The following is a 20,506-nucleotide window of genomic DNA, read 5'->3' on the forward strand; positions in this document are numbered from 1 at the left end:
ACCAGAGGAGAGAGAAACCTGACACTATAGGAGGTGGGCGCCAGTGGGGAGTGAACCTGGGACTATGTAGACAGGATATCAGTGGGAAATAAACCTGGGACTAAAGGGAGATGGACACCATTGAAAGTTGAAGCTGGATATGAAAGTTTGGTACCAGAGGAGAATGAACCTGACACTATAGAAGGTGGGCGCCAGTGGGGAGTGAACCTGGGACTATGTAAACAGGATATCAGTGGGAAATAAACCTGGGACTAAAGGGAGATGGATACCATTGAAAGTTGAAGCCGGATATGAGAGCTTGGTACCAGAGGAGAATGAACCTGATACTATAGGGGGTTGGCGCCAGTGGGGAGTGAACCTGGGACTATGTAAAAAGGAGATCAGTAGGAAATAAATCTAGGACTAAAGGGAGATGGATACCATTGGGAGTTGAAGCCGGATTTGGGAGTTGGGTACCAGAGGAGAGAGAAACCTGACACTATAGGAGGTGGGCGCCAGTGGGGAGTGAACCTGGGACTGTGTAAAAAGGATATCAGTGGGAAATAAACCTGGGAATAAAGGGAGATGGACACCATTGAAAGTTGAAGCTGGATATGGGAGTTGAGTACCAGAGGAGAATGAACCTGACACTATAGGAGGTGGGCGCCAGTGTGGAGTGAACCTGGGACTCAGGGAAGTGCACACCAATTTGGAGTTAACCTGGGACTGTGGGAGATGGATAACTGTGGGTATCCGAGCCGAACTATAGGAGTTGGGTACCAGAGGAGAATGAACCTGACACTATAAAAGGTGGGCGCCAGTGGGGAGTGAACCTGGGAGTCAGGGAATTGCACACCAATGGGGAGTTAACCTGTGAATATCTAAAAAAGGATATCAGTGGGAAATAAATCCGGCTTCAACTCCCAATGGTATCCATCTCCCTTTAGTCCCAGATTTATTTCCTACTGATATCCTTTATACATATTCCCAGGTTAACTCCCCACTGGTGTGCAATTCCCTGAGTCCCAGGTTCACTCTCCACTGGCGCCCACCTCCTATTGTGTCAGGTTCATTCTCCTCTGGTACCAAACTTTCATATCCGGTTTCAACTTTCAATGGTATCCATGTCCCTTTAGTCCAAGGTTTATTTCCCACTGATATCCTGTTTACATAGTCCCAGGTTCACTCCCCATTGGCGCCCACCCCCTATAGTGTCAGGTTCATTCTCCTCTGGTACCAAGCTCTCATATCCGACTTCAACTTTCAATTTTATCCATCTCCCTTTAGTCCCAGGTTTATTTCCCACTGATATCCTGTTTACATAGTCCCAGGTTCACTCCCCACTGGCGCCACCTCCTATAGTGTCAGGTTCATTCTCCTCTGGTACCAAACTCTCATATCCGGCTTCAACTTTCAATGGTATTCATCTCCCTTTAGTCCCAGGTTTATTTCCCACTGATATCCTTTTGACATAGTCCCAGGTTCACTCCCCACTGGCGCCCACCTCCTATAGTGTCAGGTTTCTCTCTCATCTGGTACCCAACTCCCAAATCCGGCTTCAACTCCCAATGGTATCCACCTCCCTTTAGTCCCAGGTTTATTTCCCACTGATATCCTGTTTACATAGTCCCAGGTTCACTCCCCACTGGCGCCCACCTCCTATAGTGTCAGGTTCATTCTCCTCTGCTACCAAACTCTCATATCCGGCTTCAACTTTCAATGGTATTCATCTCCCTTTAGTCCCAGGTTTATTTCACACTGATATCCTTTTTACATAGTCCCAGGTTCACTCCCCACTGGCGCCCACCTCCTATAGTGTCAGGTTTCTCTCTCCTCTGGTACCCAACTCCCAAATCCGGCTTCAACTCCCAATGGTATCCACCTCCCTTTAGTCCCAGGTTTATTTCCACTGATATCCTGTTTACATAGTCCCAGGTTCACTCCCCACTGGCGCCCACCTCCTATAGTGTCAGGTTCATTCTCCTCTGGTACCAAACTCTCATATCCGGCTTCAACTTTCAATGGTATCCATCTCCCTTTAGTCCCAGGTTTATTTCCCACTGATATCCTTTTTACACAGTCCCAGGTTAACTCCCCACTGGTGTGAAATTCTCTGAGTCCCAGGTTCACTCCCCACTGGCGCCCACCTTCTATAGTGTCAGGTTCATTCTCCTCTGGTACTCAACTCCCATATCCGGCTTCAACTTTCAATGGTATCCATCTCCCTTTAGTCCCAGGTTTATTTCCCACTGATATCCTTTTTACACAGTCCCAGGTTAACTCCCCACTGGTGTGCAATTCCCTGACTCCCAGGATCACCCCCCACTGTTGCCAAACTCCCATAACTTTGCCGGATATTGTCGGGTTTCGGCGGGTTTCGTAATAAAGCACTAATTCTTTTTTACGAAACCCGCCGAAACCGGCCGATAACCTTAGTCTCAGGTTCACTCCCGACTGTTGTACACTTCCCTGAGTCTCGGGTTCACTCCCCACAGTTGTCTACTTCCCATAACTTTGCTGGATATTGTCGGGTTTCGGCGGGTTTCGTAAAAAAGACACACCCTTACCAGTCCCAGGTTCACTCCCCAATGGTGTACACTTCCCTGAGTTCCAGGTTCACTCCCCACAGCCACCTACTTCCCATAACTTTGTCGGGATTCGTCGGGTTTCGGCGGGTTTCGCAGGGTTTCGGCGGGTTTCGTAAAAAAGACACACCCGATTTTAGAAGGGGTAGATTTAGAGGAGGGAAGAAAAGAAAAAATGAAGCTATAATATCCAATAAGAAAATTGATGGACTTGATACGGGATTTGAGAAGATAACATTATAATCATCAGGCCTGTAAATCTTCCGACTATTGTTGGATTTTCTACCCTGCGATTTTGCTCGATATAATCTGTTAAGTGCTGACATTTTAAAAAAAATTAAAAGTAAAAATAATATTCATAACGTCAAAAAAAAAACAGAACCGACAAAAGAGAAAATAAAAGAGTTTTATTTCATGCCTAGAAAAAAATAAGTTTTTATTCTGCCTGCTTTGAAAACCTACTTAAGAAAAAGAACAGAAACTTTTTATTTATCGCGTCAAAGACAAAACAACTGTAGTCAGCTAGGTATGTTATCATTCCATCTATATGCTCTGCTAGATGTGGATGTATTCACTGCCACTACGAGAGAGAGAGGGGTGATAGTGTTTGGTCGTCATACACACGTGTAGTCAGTAGTCAACTAACACGCACAGCTTGTGTCGGGCCCGGCCGTTTCTCTCCATATTTTTGTACTGCTGGTCTGTTTTCGTATGTTCAAAAAGTTAAAACAATTTTTTCACCATTAATGTACAGGCCTGAATTATTCAAAGCCCCTGGGCTGTAGTAAATTTTGGATTTTGTAGTTAAACAAGACTGGAAAATTTTATTGCTTTCCTTTGAATAGGATGCATCAGTGAAGAGGAGGATGATAGTAAAAAAAATGGGGAAAGTGGATAGAAGTGCACTGAACTATAACCAAAGAAAAGTATCCAGGTGGCTTAGGGCTCAGAGGGCTATGTATTTTCATCGTCATAAGTCACTCTGTGCCATGTTTCTGGAATTAATGTTTCTTGTTTTACCTACACTATTGTTGACTAACATTTAACATTAAAAAAATAAATAGTATTTCAATTTCGTTTCACATCAATATATCTTTTTTTCATTATTTTTTTAAAGATGTTTATTAATTTTTATTCGTATTGGATTTTTGTTTGTTTTTTATTTTGTTCTTTTTACAATTAACAGGACATTTCACTTTAATTCTTGAAAAATTTATTGTGGGATGTTAAAGTATTTTGGGGACAGAGGTATAATCTATTTTAACTGTCTGTTTTTTGTTTTTTTTTCTGTTATGACTTTTCTTTATGATTATTTGTTTCAGCTGCATTTATCCGTGTTGTCGGCTCTGAATTTGTTCAGAAGTACCTTGGAGAAGGCCCAAGAATGGTAAGAGATGTGTTCAGGTTGGCCAAGGAAAATGCTCCTGCCATTATTTTTATTGATGAAATTGATGCTATTGCAACCAAAAGATTTGATGCTCAGACCGGAGGTAAGAAAAATCTGTTTCATTCCCACTTATTTAAATCCCTGTTTTGCATAGATTCAAACAATTAGTATTAATCAGTGCTGGTGGTTTTCCTCTGATCTATGGAAATCCACAATTTTGGAGACAGGATGAATTTCCTCCTTTAAAATAAAACAATTACGTTTGCCCCAATCAAATGTACTGGCAGTGAGAGACTTGATGGGTGGTGCAGTGATGCCAAAACTCTGGTTCCATCGGGAAAAAAATCCGGTCTGGAGCAAAAAATTCCGGGTTATGGGCAACTTATATCAAAATCTGGTGAGGTCATATTGTCATATTGCTCCAAGTATACACCCCCCTCCCCAACACCTCTACCACCACATCATCATCACTGCCACGATTACAACCACCACAACCACATTTTAAATGATAAATGATTTATCACTACCAATACTATAACAGCCAACACCACCACATCATCATCACAACAAACACTACAAGTACAACAACCACCACCACACACCATCATCACAAACACGACTACAACACCCATCACCACCACAGCATCATCACTACCATTGCCATTGCTACTACAACAACCACTAGAACACCAATGTCTCTCATCATCTCTACCACTAATACTACAACCACCACCACCACATCATCCTCACTACTATTACTACAGCCACCACCACCACATCATCACAATCACTTCTACTACAACCAGCACCACCACATCATCACTACTACCACAACCACCACATCATCATCATCACTACCACAACTACTACAACCACCACCACCACATCATCATCACCACCACTATTACTACAACAACCATCACCACCACATCATCACTACCCACCACAACAGCAATCATCATCACTACCACAACCACCACCACATCATCATCACTACCACTACAACTACAACCACCACCATGTCATCATCAGTACTACTACTACTACTACTACGACTACTACAACAACAACAACAACCACCAACACGACATCATCACTACCCACTACAACAGCAATCATCATTACTACAACCACTACCACTACTACTACAACCACCACCATGTCATCATCAGTACTACTACTACTACTACTACGACTACTACTACAACAACCACCACCAACACCACATCATCACTACCCACTACAACAGTAACCACCACACCACATCATCACTACCACGACTACTACAACCACCACCACATCATCATCACTCCCACAACTATTACAATCACCACCACCACATATTATTACCACTACTATTAGAACCACCACCTCCACATTATCACTTCCACTACTACAACCACATCATCATTACTACAACTATTACAACCACCACCCATGATTATCACTACCACTACAACTACCATCAGCACATCATCACTACCGCTTCTAATACAACCACCACCACATATTAGAACCACCACCACATCATCCTCACTACTATTACTACAGCCACCACCACCACATCATCACAATCATTTCTACTACAACCAGCACCACCACATCATCACTAATACCACAACCACCACATCATCATCATCACTACCACAACTACTACAACCACCACCACCACATCATCATCACCACCACTATTACTACAACAACCATCACCACCACATCATCACTACCCACCACAACAGCAATCATCATCACTACCACAACCACCACCACGTCATCATCACTACCACTACTACAAACCACCACCATGTCATCATCAGTACTACTACTACTACTACTACGACTACAACAACAACAACAACCACCAACACGACATCATCACTACCCACTACAACAGCAATCATCATCATTACTACAACCACTACCACTACTACTACAACCACCACCATGTCATCATCAGTACTACTACTACTACTACTACGACTACTACTACTACTACTACGACTACTACTACACAACCACCACCAACACCACATCATCACTACCCACTACAACAGTAACCACCACACCACATCATCACTACCACGACTACTACAACCACCACACATCATCATCACTCCCACAACTATTACAATCACCACCACCACATATTACTACCACTACTATTAGAACCACCACCACCACATTATCACTTCCACTACTAAAACCACATCATCATTACTACAACTATTACAACCACCACCCATGATTATCACTACCACTACAACTACAATCACCATCAGCACATCATCACTACCGCTTCTAATACAACCACCACCACATATTAGAACCACCACCACATCATCCTCACTACTATTACTACAGCCACCACCACCACATCATCACTATCACTTCTACTACAACCAGCACCACCAAATCACTACGACCACAACCACCACATCATCATCATCACTACTACAACCATCACCACCACATCATCACTACCCACCACAACAGCAATCATCATCACTACCACAACCACCATCACTACCACTACTACTACAACCACCACCATGTCATCATCAGTACTACTACTACTACTACAACTACTACTACAACAACCACCACCAACACCACATCATCACTACCCACTACAACAGTAACAACCACACCACATCATCACTACCACGACTACTACAACCACCACCACATCATCATCACTCCCACAACTATTACAATCACCACCACCACATATTATTACCACTACTATTAGAACCACCACCACCACATTATCACTTCCACTACTACAACCACATCATCATTACTACAACTATTACAACCACCACCCATGATTATCACTACCACTACTACTACAATCACCATCAGCACATTATCACTACCGCTTCTAATACAACCACCACGACATCATTACTACCACAACAACAGCAACCACCACCACATATTAGAACCACCACCACCACATTATCACTTCCACTACTACAGTCCACTTTGGATAATCACAACTCGGTTAATCGCAACATTTCCCAAGAAACGGAATTAATTCTATATAAAAGTCACTGGTTGATTGCAACAAACTTCAGTTAATCGCAACAAATTTTCGACCTCAAAAGGAGGCAAATTCGTGGAATCAATCAAACAAAATCTCATGATCAGATGTCATCATGTAAAATCATGACACGTTGAAGAATCGAGAGTGGGCGGGATTTAATACTTCATTAGTGTGTCACCACACTATTAGAGACAAAAGAGGCAGGGCTTTGCAGTTCGGGTTTGTGCGGTCATCTGTGACCATTAGACATGAGGCGAGTGGGCTGGGCATGGTTTAGACAACAGGTAGACGATGACAGTTGTGAGGAGAGACTGAGCGATGATATCCTTTGTTTAGTGATTAACAACTGTGCATTGTGGCCAAGGAGTTTGGTGAGACCTCATTGTCTCTCATCACGGCTAATCTCTTGGACTCTTACAAATGTTGAGAACAAAATGTGAAAATGAATCCAATCTTAAGGTGTCGGCTTGCCTCAAATCTGATTTTGCTTGTCAAAATCTATACAGGGCTGTCATATATTTTTTTTTATTCCAATCAAATTGCTCAGTCTGTGGACTCAGAACAATGTTTACAACAACTGGTTTGAGTTTACCATATTTGTGTAAAATGTTGCAATAGTGGGCAGGAGGGCTCAACTTCTGATAATTGCAACTTCGGTTAATCGCAACATTTTCGCTGATCCCAAGGTGTTGCGATTATCCGGAGTGGACTGTACTACAACAACCACAACCACATCATCATTACAACCACCATCCATGATTATCACTACCACTACTACTACAATCACCATCAGCACATCACTACCGCTACTAATACAACGTCCACCACATCATTACCACCACAACAACAGCAACCACCATCACAACATCATCATCACGACCAATACTACTACAAACACTACCTATATATCATTCTCACTACCACCACTACTACAACCACCACCATTAGGCTTCGGAGCTTTACTTCATTTGAGATAAAGGGACTTTGGATGGGATGGTATTTGGCATTGAGTTTATATGTATCATATCAATTTAGAATTATAAGATATATCAATACAATCCAAATTCCCTTTTCTTGTTTGTGGAAATCGGCATTGAAATTCCTCCGAGTAGTGTCTGCAATACCTGTTAGCCAAATTTTAAGTTGGCATCTCTGGGTGGTGGGACAAAAAGGTGCATATTTCCACTCACCAAAAGTTTGTATCAATGATAATTTATCATCTCATTTGCTCTAAAGCAAGGAGTTAATGCAGTAAAAATTGGGCTTGTTGAGTTGTTCAAAATGTTCCTTCATTTTCACTTTTTGTCACCGTCAGCACTCATTAATGCTTTGAAACAGTGATTATTCCATTGCTGAAAATGTTCAGTTTTTAAGCTTTTTAATATTTCTAAATCCATTTTTAACCTCAAATATCGTTTTTTTTCTGAACGATCTCCCAAGTTTTAACCCTCTTACTCGTCAGAGCCTTGATCATGGCTTTCCTGGTAGACCACTCAACGCCATATATTGTGGCTTTGGAACCTAGTTTTTTATCGAGTCTGGTTAGATCGCTTAAATGTCTCTGTCCAATAAAACCTGCTACTCTCCACTCGCAAAGTTATCAAACTTTGTTTTGTTGCCAACAAAAACGTGTTCTAGCGATGTCAAATAATTTTTTTCTCCCCATAAAATTCTTATTTTATTTTTATTTTTTAGTCATACTTCTCCCTTTTACAGTAATAAATGAACACATATATTGCAACTATTTCATTTGTCCTGTTTAAAACATGAACATTGCTGTTTATTTTTCACATTTTATTTATAAAATATGCAATTTTTCAATTCTTTGATGGTCTTAAAAAATTTTGACCCTTTTTTTTTTCAAGCTTTAGGGAAAAGTTCATGGTAATCCATGAGCTAAATGACTTTTATATCTTAATAAAATATAAAAATGATACTTTCATTTTGTTTGTTGTGAAATTATCTTTACGAAAATATGTACTTGTTGGTAGATTTGAGAGAAATTGTATTGTCTACGACTATTTTTGTACTCCTGCGTCAAATCCAAAATGAATCCTTATTTTAACTGACATTTTGAATCCACTTTAGTTTTTTTTACTGGACTGTAAGAGGGTTAAGAACATAAAACACTTTTTGAATTTTAATATGAATATTTGAATCAACTTATTATATCCCACACATTATTATCATATTACCCATTTTGTGGAAATTCTTTCCTTATAGATTTAAACTCAATTTGACATTTATTATATTGTTATTGTTATGGCAGTATGCTATTTAATCTTTTAACCTAATAATTCATTATTTCGATATATTATTTTTTATTGTGAAGTCGATATATTGGTTTGTCTACTTAATACCACAAAAAAGCGCAGAGGTAGATCTTCGGGAGATAATTATTATGGAAGTAACTTTTGATAGTAGTCAAAATCCATGTTCACTGCTCTATAGTTTTAAACAGGGGTGTATTATTGGAAATTTTAAAATATAGATTAGTTCTAGAAAAGGAAAAAAGTAGCGATAGTTTTGGAGCAATCTTGAAATTTCAATTTTTATGATTTCGAATTGTTAGCGAAACTGATCTCTTTTCCTCTGGTTGGAAGGCTTCATTTTGGGATTTGTAAATTTGTAGCTATGTTCATTAGTTACAATAATCATAATCTCAATTTCTATCTACAGCTGATCGTGAAGTTCAGAGAATCTTACTGGAGCTTCTTAATCAAATGGATGGTTTTGACCAAACTGTTAATGTGAAGGTATCCACTTATTTTTCTATTATTTTTACTTTTTTGTTTCCTTGGTGGAAAGTGTTCAAATTTTAAACTCTGTAAGAGATGAATTTCTTTGATTATGTTGAACACATATTATAAGCTCGAAATGCAGGAAAAATTATAGATGCTCAGATCTATCAAAACGTAATCAATATGCTTAATTCAATCAGGGGCTAATCATTGTGAAGGAGATTGTTAATCTTAGATGATTAATCAACATGCAGACAAGAATTTTATAATTTCATAGAAACTGTGATTTGGGTTAATTTTTAGTCACATATCCTACCAAAACATAATCAGTTTTCATAGTTCATAATTTCGACATTATGCAAGTTGTTCAGTCCTGACACCCGTTTTGCGACAGATTATATTTTGTTAGTAGAAAAGTGAGAAGAAAGATGATGGTGATGAGATTATTGTTGATGATGTTACAGTGAAAATAAATAATTGGAACATACTGTTCCCCCAACCAACCTGAAAATAAAAAATAGACAAATTTTGAATACAAGCCACATCAGAGCTTTAATAAAAGTGACCCAATCAAACTTTTAAATAGAAATGACCAGGTCACAATCTTTAGACTCCAATCAACACACAATTGCCTGAAACACTGCATGCACAAGATTTCCAAAATTGGAGAAATGGTCATGTGTGATTGTGGTGAAGGAGAAGACGGTGCCCACCATATACAGTAGACTTCGGATAAGACGATGCCCAGGGGAACAGAAAATAAAATCAACTTAACCGGAGTTTAACCAAATGAGCAAAATATGCTTATGTACATTGAGCACAGACATGCTCTACGCCACATCGGTGTGCGCCCATCATTTGCGGATATTCTTAACCAATGAAAATTCTTTTTTAACCAATGGAAATACTTGTTTATTTGTGATTGTGGCCATGAGTGATGAATAAGAACATCGACTTAAGCGACATCCACTTGTATGGAGTGTTTTTTTTTGTTTTTTTTTACTAGTGTTATGTAGGAAGAAGGGGGAAGGACGAAGAAAAAAAATCAACTTCAGCAACGTCATGGTATCCAGAGTGCACTGTACTTCAAACCTGCCCAAACTATGTAATAGTGATGATACTTTTCCGCGGATCGCGGAAATCCGCGGTTTTCTTTCCTTTCTCGGTTTTCCTCCTCAGATCCTCGATCGCGGATATTTCCTTCATTTCCTCCTTTTACTTTTTGTTTATATAATAAATCTTTAAAAAATACCTCCTTTTAAAAAAAAAATATATATAAAAAGATTTCCTCCTTTTACTGGACTCGGTGTTTTAAAATTGTACTCAAAAGAAGTCATCCTGCTACTTTCCTGTGGTGCAAGAATGTTCTAGGTGAGTTTTCCGTTTTTCCGAGACTTTTCCTCCTTTTTGACTTTTTGTGAGTATCATCACTTATGTAATAGCGAGAGGGGATTTTTGGCCTGGTACCACTCCTCTGCAGACTAAACGGTGTGGGTCCCTGACAGAGCTGAGGAAGACAACGGTGTTCCTTTACCAATTAGATATTCACACATGAAGACAATAATATGAGGGAGAATGAAAAAGTAGAATATAAGCATATATGCGTGTATGTGTGTTACTTAGAGAGAGAGCATGGATGTTAATGTGTGGTGTAGAATTTTTTATATGATTCCAGACACCATATTGGTAGAGCCGATAGTAGGTGTTTGTGGTTGTTTGATCTATTTTTTCCACATTTGATTTGATGTTTTTCTGCTCTTGACACAGGTTATCATGGCTACCAATAGGGCTGACACATTAGATCCAGCCTTGTTACGTCCTGGTCGTTTGGATAGAAAGATTGAATTCCCAATTCCTGACAGAAGACAGAAACGCCTGATATTCTCAACAATCACTGGAAAGATGAATCTTAGTGATGAAGTAGACTTGGAAGACTATGTTGCAAGACCTGATAAAATTAGTGGTGCCGACATCAATGCCATTTGCCAAGAGGTGCTTTTTATTTTAAGACTAAAAGAAAATTGTTAAGTCATTTGTCATAGAGCTGTCATTCATTCATGATGAATCACTAGTTGTGACCAAGCTAACAAATTCTATGGGGCTGTTGCAGCAATTGATTTATTGCGACAGCAAAAATTATTTGTAGTGAGCAGAGTTTTTAGTGGCCATTTTAAATGCCAAATTCCTCAAAAAATGTTGAAAATTTTTATTATTTTGGCTTTTTTCAATCAACACACATATACTTATTAATTCTACCAAAGGGGAAAAAATCTAGTGCGTCTCATTTCCTTATCACTGAATCAAAATGAGTGAAAAAATGGGATAAATAATATGTTGAATTGTGAAGTCTTATTTCCATCAGAGGACAGTGTCTGTTCTATCACAACACATGCGAGGCAGTATGACTTGCAATTCTTATCTATTATCTGTTTGTATAATTAGATCTGCCATCACCATTATGATTGCAAACATTGCCATCCTGATATGTGGGGCAGTGTGGCACAGCTTTATGGTCTTTGCTTTAGGACCCTTGAGGTACCTAGTTGGACTTCCCACCTTGAGCAAGTCACACCCTTTGTGGCCTTGTACTAATGCTGATGCATGGTTTATTCAGCTCCTCCTTTATAAATATGAATAAGCGGAATTTTTAGAATTTTTTAAAATTTCTACCGATACCTCAGGTGAGAATGATTGTCCAAAAGGAAGAAAAAAAAGAGGCTCAGATAAAATTACCATACACACAAAAAGATTACTGATTCTATTCTGTTGCAATGGAAAACAGTGGGAAATTTCTGTGATTACCGTTCATGCACTCACTTCTTAGAAATAGCTTTTGTTTAAGAAGATTACTGTAAGCTATGTTGCTTTTTCCATTTGTGTGACATGCTCAGATGCAGAATACTGGTTAAAAGTTATGATTTTTTAACTTATGAATTGGATGCATGGTACATTACTATACAAGTTACCAATGTAATCAGACTTCTTGGTTCAACTTGATTCACCACTTCAACTCTCCCTTCTTGGCAAGAGAGGTTAAATCTTGCTATCTCTATTATTTTCCTATATATTCTGTCACTATATTGTTAATCTGTTCTCATTGTCCTGGACGGAGACTATTTGTAATTGTTTATATATTCTAAGTGCAGGTGTTGAAAACATATAAAAATAAATATACAATAAAAAACAGTCAAACCAAAAATAAAGAAAAGATTTTTTCTCTACTTTTTGTTTTTAATCAATATTTTCTCAATCCCTTGATCTTGTATTTTATTTTCAGGCTGGTATGCAAGCTGTCAGAGAGAACAGATATGTTGTATTGGCAAAAGATTTTGAAAAGGGTTACAAGAATAATATAAAGAAGGATGAAACTGAACACGAATTTTATAAATAGATCAACTCCGTTGAATAATGATCATGTAATTTTCTTTTTTTTTAAATCATTATTTAAATTTTTGTTTTTTTTTGTTTTTTTTTGTTTTTGTTTTTTTTGGTTATTTGATAGGCTTTTTAATTTCTTTTTAAAAAAAAATAAATGATGTTTGAAACTTTCAGATTTTGTTGGCTTTGTTATTCACTCTAAAGTCCTTTGATAATAATTATTTAGTTTGACACATGCAGTCATAGACAAAGGTGATGCTTGCTTACTTAACTCATTCTCAAGGTGTCTCTCATTTTGTTTCTAAGAATGCATGCCCTTCTATGCTCTGCCAATGTACTCCATCCCTTGGTCTCCCCGGTCTACAGCCAGCTTCAGGATTCCATAATAGAGTCTGCCTTCTGATGCTGGCAGTGGCAGGTTTTTTAGTGGGGGTGGGTGGAGAATTACTCAGAGAGGGGAACCTTCTGCCCCCTGGGTCAGGAAGCTCAATATTGGTCTACTTTGCTTCTCTCTTCTATACCCTCTCCATCCAAGTAGATCGCAATATAGTGCATCTCTGATATAGCGAACTTGAATCCAAAGAAACCTAACTTCGGATTCAACAAATATAAAAATCCCTGGTGTTTTTATTTTCTCTCTATTTTATTCACACTTCTAAATAATAATGATAATGTGTTGTAGTGGTATGACACTTGCTTTCGGATTGGAAGGTCCCGGGTTTGAGTCTCGCTTTGTGCATAATTGAGTCCTTGGAAAAGGCTCTTTACTCACATTCTCTCACCATACTCGGGTGTAAAATGAGTACCTGGCCATTAACAGCGTTATCTCTGTCCGAAAAAAAAATGTAATATCGCCTAAGAGGTGTCATGTCGCATCCTACATGTTTCATGTAAAGGGTTGCTGTTGGCCAGGGACCCTTTATAAAGCGCTTTGATCACGTTTAGTCGATATCGCGCTATATAAAAGCTCAAATTAGAAATTTTATTTCTGTAGCATATAATCATGATGATGTGCTCTATGCGCTTTACATTGGCAATAATATGAAAAAAAATCGAATATTAGTAACAATAATCTAATAACACATATACCATCAATCAGTGATGAGCGGGTGGTTGGATGGGAGCATCACCCTTGAATCATATACCTATGATGTTCGCATGGGTGTACGATCTGATAGTGATGTCGTTTCTTCTTCTCTTTACTAGCCTATCCTGCTTCTTTGGTTTGTGATTGTATTTTTGACAGGGGATATTTTTTTTCCTGTAAATCCTCTGCCTGTTTGTTCTTGGTTATTTATAATTTAGCTTATGATATCTTTAGGTTATGCTTTTGATTGACATTTGTACTATTTTTGTTAGATTGCTTGTTTTTTTGTTTCAGCGGTCTCTCATATAACCTCAATTGTGTTGGAAGAGACCTAAAGCAACAACCAAACAAAAAAATCAGTGATGATTTTCAGAAATTTTCCACTGAATTTGCTGTGTCAAACATTTTCCTCAAAATCACCATTGTGTCTTTATGTCATATCTTGACACCAGTGCTGTCTCCTGAAATTTGGTGACGGTCCCGCCTTTATAATTATAACTTTGGGCCAGACAGCATGTTGGCACATAAAACCTGTGGTGTTCTTTGATTAGTTGATGGTTGAAGTTGAAGGGGAGGGGGGGGGGGGGGGGGGGGGGGGGTGAACAAATGGGTCTGGATTTTTTGTTCTCTGTTGTAGGTGCCAATTGCCTTTATAATCTCCCTCTTTCTCTCTCTCTCTCTCTCTCTCTCTCTCTCTCTCTCTCTCTCTCTCTCTCTCTCTCTCTCTCTCTCTCTCTCTCTCTCTCTCTCTCTCTCTCTCTCTCTCTCTCTCTCTCTCTCTCTCTCTCTCTCTCTCTCTCTCTCTCTCTCTCTCGCAACCATCCATTAAATCATCTGCTATACTGAGATAATATATTATAGTCGGATTTTTAATAAGGGGCGCGTGCTTTTCTTCTTTTTCTCAATTGTCCCTAAAAATGCACACCTTCAAAAATTTGTATGAACCTCTGAATCAATTTGTCTTAATTAAAAATTATTTTTTCATTAATTGTAAAACAATAGGAAAGGATTTCACTCATAACAACTATATTAAAATCGATAACTGGTAAGGATCGTAACTCATAGATGATTTACACTATAAAAATTATGACTTTTCCGCTTATCCATTTTGAAGGAATTCGTTAAAATGGAAAGTTCGGTTAATTGAAACTTACAGGATATAATATGTACATTCAGTATCTGATTATGGCAATCCTTAACCATCAGACATCTACATTTTATAACTATCAATACATATTACTGATGAATACAAATGTAAGTGAACATCACGCACTTTCAAAATTATTTTGATTGCGAAATTTATAGAAATAGCTTGTGTTTGTGCCAAAGAGGATTACTTAAATTTAATGTAAACTGGACAAAAGTAGAAATTCATCAATTTATGATACATTGTTTCCACAAATATGTACACTGTACATGTGTTCAGCAATAACAACTACATCAACACCACCAACAACACTTTACAACAAAGACATTTGACACATCAATTTATCACATTCTAATGAGGACGAGGAAAAGGAGAAATGAAACGACTATGAAAAGATTTCGTGGCATCACTCCATCCAATGAAATGTAATTTTCCTCCAGTTTGCGAAGGTTGGAGCATGCCTTTTCCCAGTCTTCCCTTGTTATATCATAAATTGCCCCGTCGGTGAGAGTAAATGTGGTGTTCCACCTCTCATCTTTCCCTTTTAGACCGTGGGCTGGCTATAACCCCCCCCCCCCTCCTCCCTCCCCCCTTGGGATTTTATACCACTACTTTTTTTTATGTTAGGCAACCTCCTAAGGAAGTGATCTGAGCATGTTAGCCACTTGGCAAGTGTCGTCTTAACAGTTATTGCCCCTGAAAGGTCACGTGGTGCAAAAAAAAGCTCCAACCCATTAAAAATATTCATAACTTTTTTAGTTTTAGCTCTAGAACATTCAAATCGGTTTCAAATGAAAGGCCACAGTTTATACCTTAAACATAAGTTACGATATTAAGGTTTCAAGATTTTTGTCTTCAAGATAATCCATGACAAAAGGTCAAAAAGCAATTTTCTTATTCTTGTGTTTTTCAATAACTACTTTTAAGAATTACAACTGAAAAATGAATAGTTCAATATGCTCTAAATAAATGAAAATGTAGATGTACTGTAACTTAACGTACATGCCAAATTTGAAAGCATCTGAAGTGATAGTTTTTGAATGGGAAGTCATTTAATGCCCAAAATACTGAAAGCCTGTGAAAATTTTTTTTTTTCAAAATTGAGTAAATATATTCAGGTTGCATATCAAATTAAAGTTCTCGATTAGCAGAATAAAGTTATTTCATTAAAATAATTTTCCTCATTATTTAGGACATAAAAGTCTCTAAAGTGTTAAAATCAGTGTAAAACGTACATTTTATCAATGGCAGCATATGACGGGCTTAGTTCAAGATGTACTTTGCTCCACCAACTCAGCTGCAGAAACTGGGTAATCTTTTTCCTCTTCGCTGTCACTGTCACTCGTTTTTACCTCACTGTTGTCACTGGCAAATTCATCAGCTGAAAGGGTTTTGAAAACATCATCTTCACTATCATCTGGCTGATCAGTTGACATGATATCCACCAGATCTTGTGGAACAATGTCTCCGGCACACCAGTTGAATTCTAGGTCCCAATCAGTAGTCATCTTCCAGCCATGATCCTCAGGAGGTGGCAGATTTGGAAATGAGATATTGGATTTCTTCCAAAGAAGCGTCTGATAATTCACACGCATGATGTGCATTTGAAGAGTGAATCGACATGGGGCCAGCAGGCTAAAATCAATTCCAACAGAGTTTGACAGAATATTTCAGACCCTGTGTGGAACCGTTGACGAACCATATCAAAATGCAATTTGTTCCCATCTGAATAAGTATTTTTATTGTAGATAAAGCAAAAAAAAAAACTGTTCCAAGTCATCCAGAAGCTTAGAATCCACGATTTCATTCACACCAAGAGCCTCAAATGCAAGAAGAAACTGTGGTTTTGCCTTCATGATTTTCAATTGCTTAATTTTTCATCTTCGAATGAATGCACGTGGTGTCACATACTGTAAAAGCATGAAATCCCAAAATTGCACGAATCAAACTTGTAATTTCAGTGGCAAAGTACATCATCAGTAGAAAGACATCTGTATCCGGAGAGTGAACAATAATTTCATCACAATCACTCTTGGCTGCATGAAAACAATGACGTATAATGCAGCTGTCTGCTTCTTCATGTGATGAACAAATGAGAGTAAGATGGTGGCTTCTGTTGTTACTCCATCTCTACTTGTCAAGCAAGTGCACTGTTCTTCTGATACAAACAGTATTTCCTTGCCTTGGTATCATCCTCCCATGACTTTTGAATAAGGTTGATGAGATTTTTCTTGTTGTCATCATTAGATAGAAAAGACTTCCAATCTCTTGGCGTTTTTGTAGATAGTCCACGCAATAACAAGGGTTTTGTCTGAATGGAGCGTCTTCTGGTCTGTTTGATGGATTTTGTGTTATACGAATCCGTCACGAAATGAATACGTTTAGCTGAGGGTAAAAGTTGAAAGATCTTTTCTGACAGCTGGCCAAAAGTTTCCGGAATACTTGTTAGGGAATGAAACAGCATTTCCATCAATTACAACTTCTTTGCATGTATTTGTATTGTTTGTGACATCAACAAGAGCGACAGGATTTTCTAATTTATGCATCAATGCACTTTTGTCTGTTTTTGTTGGAAGTCCATCTGGTGTTGCAAGGGCCCATAGGATTGGACTTAGAGGATATGCCAACACTTTTTGCAGATCCAAGTCATGATGTGTACTGACCATCAATAACTGACCAAAAATATTTCTTTGTGCAGCGATCTGTACACTTTGTTGTTTTGATGGTTTTACAGTGACAGTTTTATGATCGTTATGAAACGTCTTCAGAGATGTCTTTTTTATGGGCTTGTGAAAGGAATGTTCTTTCTCCACCAGACGTTTTTGAACAAATTCATTAAATTGTTCCTGGCCCTTATGGTCAACAGACAAAAGATCATCAGAAATATTTTCTGCTGCTCTCATCCCTGAAGATAAACATATTATTAAAGATTCCTTTTCGTCAATATCAAAGGGATTTATGAATCTGTCCACTGCAGAATGCACACGCTGAATAGCAGCCTCACTTTCCCGTATTTTTGATGGTCTTTCTTCTTTGTGAATGGATGTGTCTTCCTTATTCATGTCGACTTGTTCGAGAGTGTCATTTAAATACTCAGCTCTTGTGGGTCTGGTAAGACACCAACGATGATATGCAGGCATATTTCTGCTGAAGCCAATAATCCCCCTTTAGATTTTGCTTGCCGTTGATATTCTGCTCGATCGACATGTCTACAGCTGTTCTTGATGCTGGAACGTGTGATCGAGAAACACTGAAGCCCCATTTTTTCAGGAACTCATCAGCACCTGGATGTGAATGGGAAAGATTGATCAGAGACATGAGGTATGCTGACTCGTATCTAGCATAATTCTGATGGTCCATTGCAAAGAATAAGGGACATAGTTCCTGAAGGCACTGGACATGAACAATGAAGTTGTTGGTCTTTGTGTCTCGTAGAAATTTTAGCAACAGCCAAACTTTATCCATATACTTTATCCAAAATTGGACTGTTTTTTCCAAGACGTCCCTGATGAACTCCTTCCCTAAAGTGTGAGTATCGCATCCATAAATCTTTGAAGTCTTCATTCTCTGATGCACACTCGAGACTATTTTCGTCCATGAAGAGCATGGACTCACTGATTCTTTTTTCACAGATTTGATGAGAATGTTGGAGTTGGTATACTGCTCAAACTGTTTAAATAAACATCTCTCTAGAGCCTCTAACATCAACCGTGAACCCCAGTGCTCTATTATAGTGCTTTCCACTCATCACTTTGTTCATAGAACCACTTGCACAGATGCCAGATTCTATGATAATTTCTTCAAAACCTGTCCCTTGCATGAGTTTTTCCAAAGCAGACACCCATCCTTGCCAGCCAGGAACTTTCCCTCTCAATCCTTCTAGATTGGATCTACAAAACATCCACAGGGAATCTGACAGTGGAACTTCACCTAGTACAAAATATGGTACACATACTTCAAGTGTCGGTATGGTTGGTTCTGTTTTTGCTTTAAGAAACAGGTGGTAAATATTTGGTTGGTAATTCATGGATCGCCTTTTACTCTGTGTAACAGTTGTTTGACCCGTGTCTGTCTGGCAGCCATCAATTTCTTTTTCATTGGTCACTTCCTCGTTAGGCTTTTCTCTTACTTCGTGAATCACTATCCCGTGTGTCGTATGTGTTGTGTCTGAACCAGATAATGCTTCCTCAGCTAGGTCGAAGTTATCCCAGCAGAAGTGAGTTACAAGGTTGTTCTCTGTTTTGATTTGCCGAGGAAGAATGTTGCTGGAGTTGGTAATGCTGTCACAAATGGCAGTTTCAATTTCCAGAATTGCTGAATATGAAATAGTGTGTCCAAATCTGTTCAATATATGAATGAGTTGTGGATTACCTGTAAGGTGTCTTACTGATACACTCAGCAGTATATGCTTGGGCATCTTCCAGCGCCCATTGGTGGCATAATAGCAAATGGCATCTGCTATCGATCTATTAAGTCGTTCTTGCTTAACTGTGCTTTGTAGTGTCACTAACATACATAAGATAAAATATCATGTGATTAAAATGTTCATATCTGCACTCCACTCATTGAGATCTTTTATTTGAGATGCTACAAGACTATGTTTACATAAATTCTAAAATAGTTATTTTTAGACAATTTTAGGTCTATTTTGCCCTTAAATAAGCGCCAACTCCGTAACGACTTATTCTAATACTTCCAAATTTGGCATATACTTTGTACATTGCACTCTCTACAACTTTTGTTTGTAAAGACATATAAAATTGTTTATAGTTTTTGTTTTCAAAAGTTTGACAGATGTTCGAAATCGCAAAAAAATATTTTTTCGACCTTTTAAAGTCGATATTTTAAAAGATAACTTTTCAGTACCATATTTTTAATATGGACGCATAAAATAACTTTCAGGCTTTCTTTTGAAACCAATATTAAGGCTCTACACTACAACAAAAATTGGCAAAGTTATCGACCTTCAAAGTTTGTTAGTCCTTGTCTAATTTTTCTACGTGACCTTTCAGGGGCGATAATTCTGTAAAGGCTACACTTGCAAAGTGTGGCCAACATCGATTTTTTAACACTTCTTTGGGTATCTTTAGAAATATGTACAAAGGGGGGGGGGGGGGGTTCGACTGCCAGCCCACGGTCTATTTACTTGGGTCCAA

At 38.5% G+C, this 20,506-nt stretch overlaps 1 protein-coding gene across 1 annotated transcript in view; it reads left to right on the forward strand.

Annotated features, from left to right (window-relative positions):
- LOC144957975 (26S proteasome regulatory subunit 6B) overlaps positions 1-13,289 on the forward strand; it is a 35,314-nt gene extending 22,025 nt beyond the window's left edge. The window contains exons 6-9 of the mRNA XM_078889538.1: positions 3,887-4,054; positions 9,677-9,753; positions 11,506-11,730; positions 13,016-13,289. Coding sequence (XP_078745664.1) covers positions 3,887-4,054; positions 9,677-9,753; positions 11,506-11,730; positions 13,016-13,129 — 584 coding nt within the window. The 3' untranslated portion in view covers positions 13,130-13,289. The remainder of the gene's footprint in view (positions 1-3,886; positions 4,055-9,676; positions 9,754-11,505; positions 11,731-13,015) is intronic.
- Positions 13,290-20,506: the final 7,217 nt, after the last annotated feature.

The sequence above is a fragment of the Berghia stephanieae genome, chromosome 1 (assembly GCF_034508935.2).
Source record: "Berghia stephanieae isolate SIO BIC M18660-M18661 chromosome 1, UCSD_Bste_1.3, whole genome shotgun sequence".
NCBI lineage: Eukaryota > Metazoa > Mollusca > Gastropoda > Nudibranchia > Aeolidiidae > Berghia > Berghia stephanieae.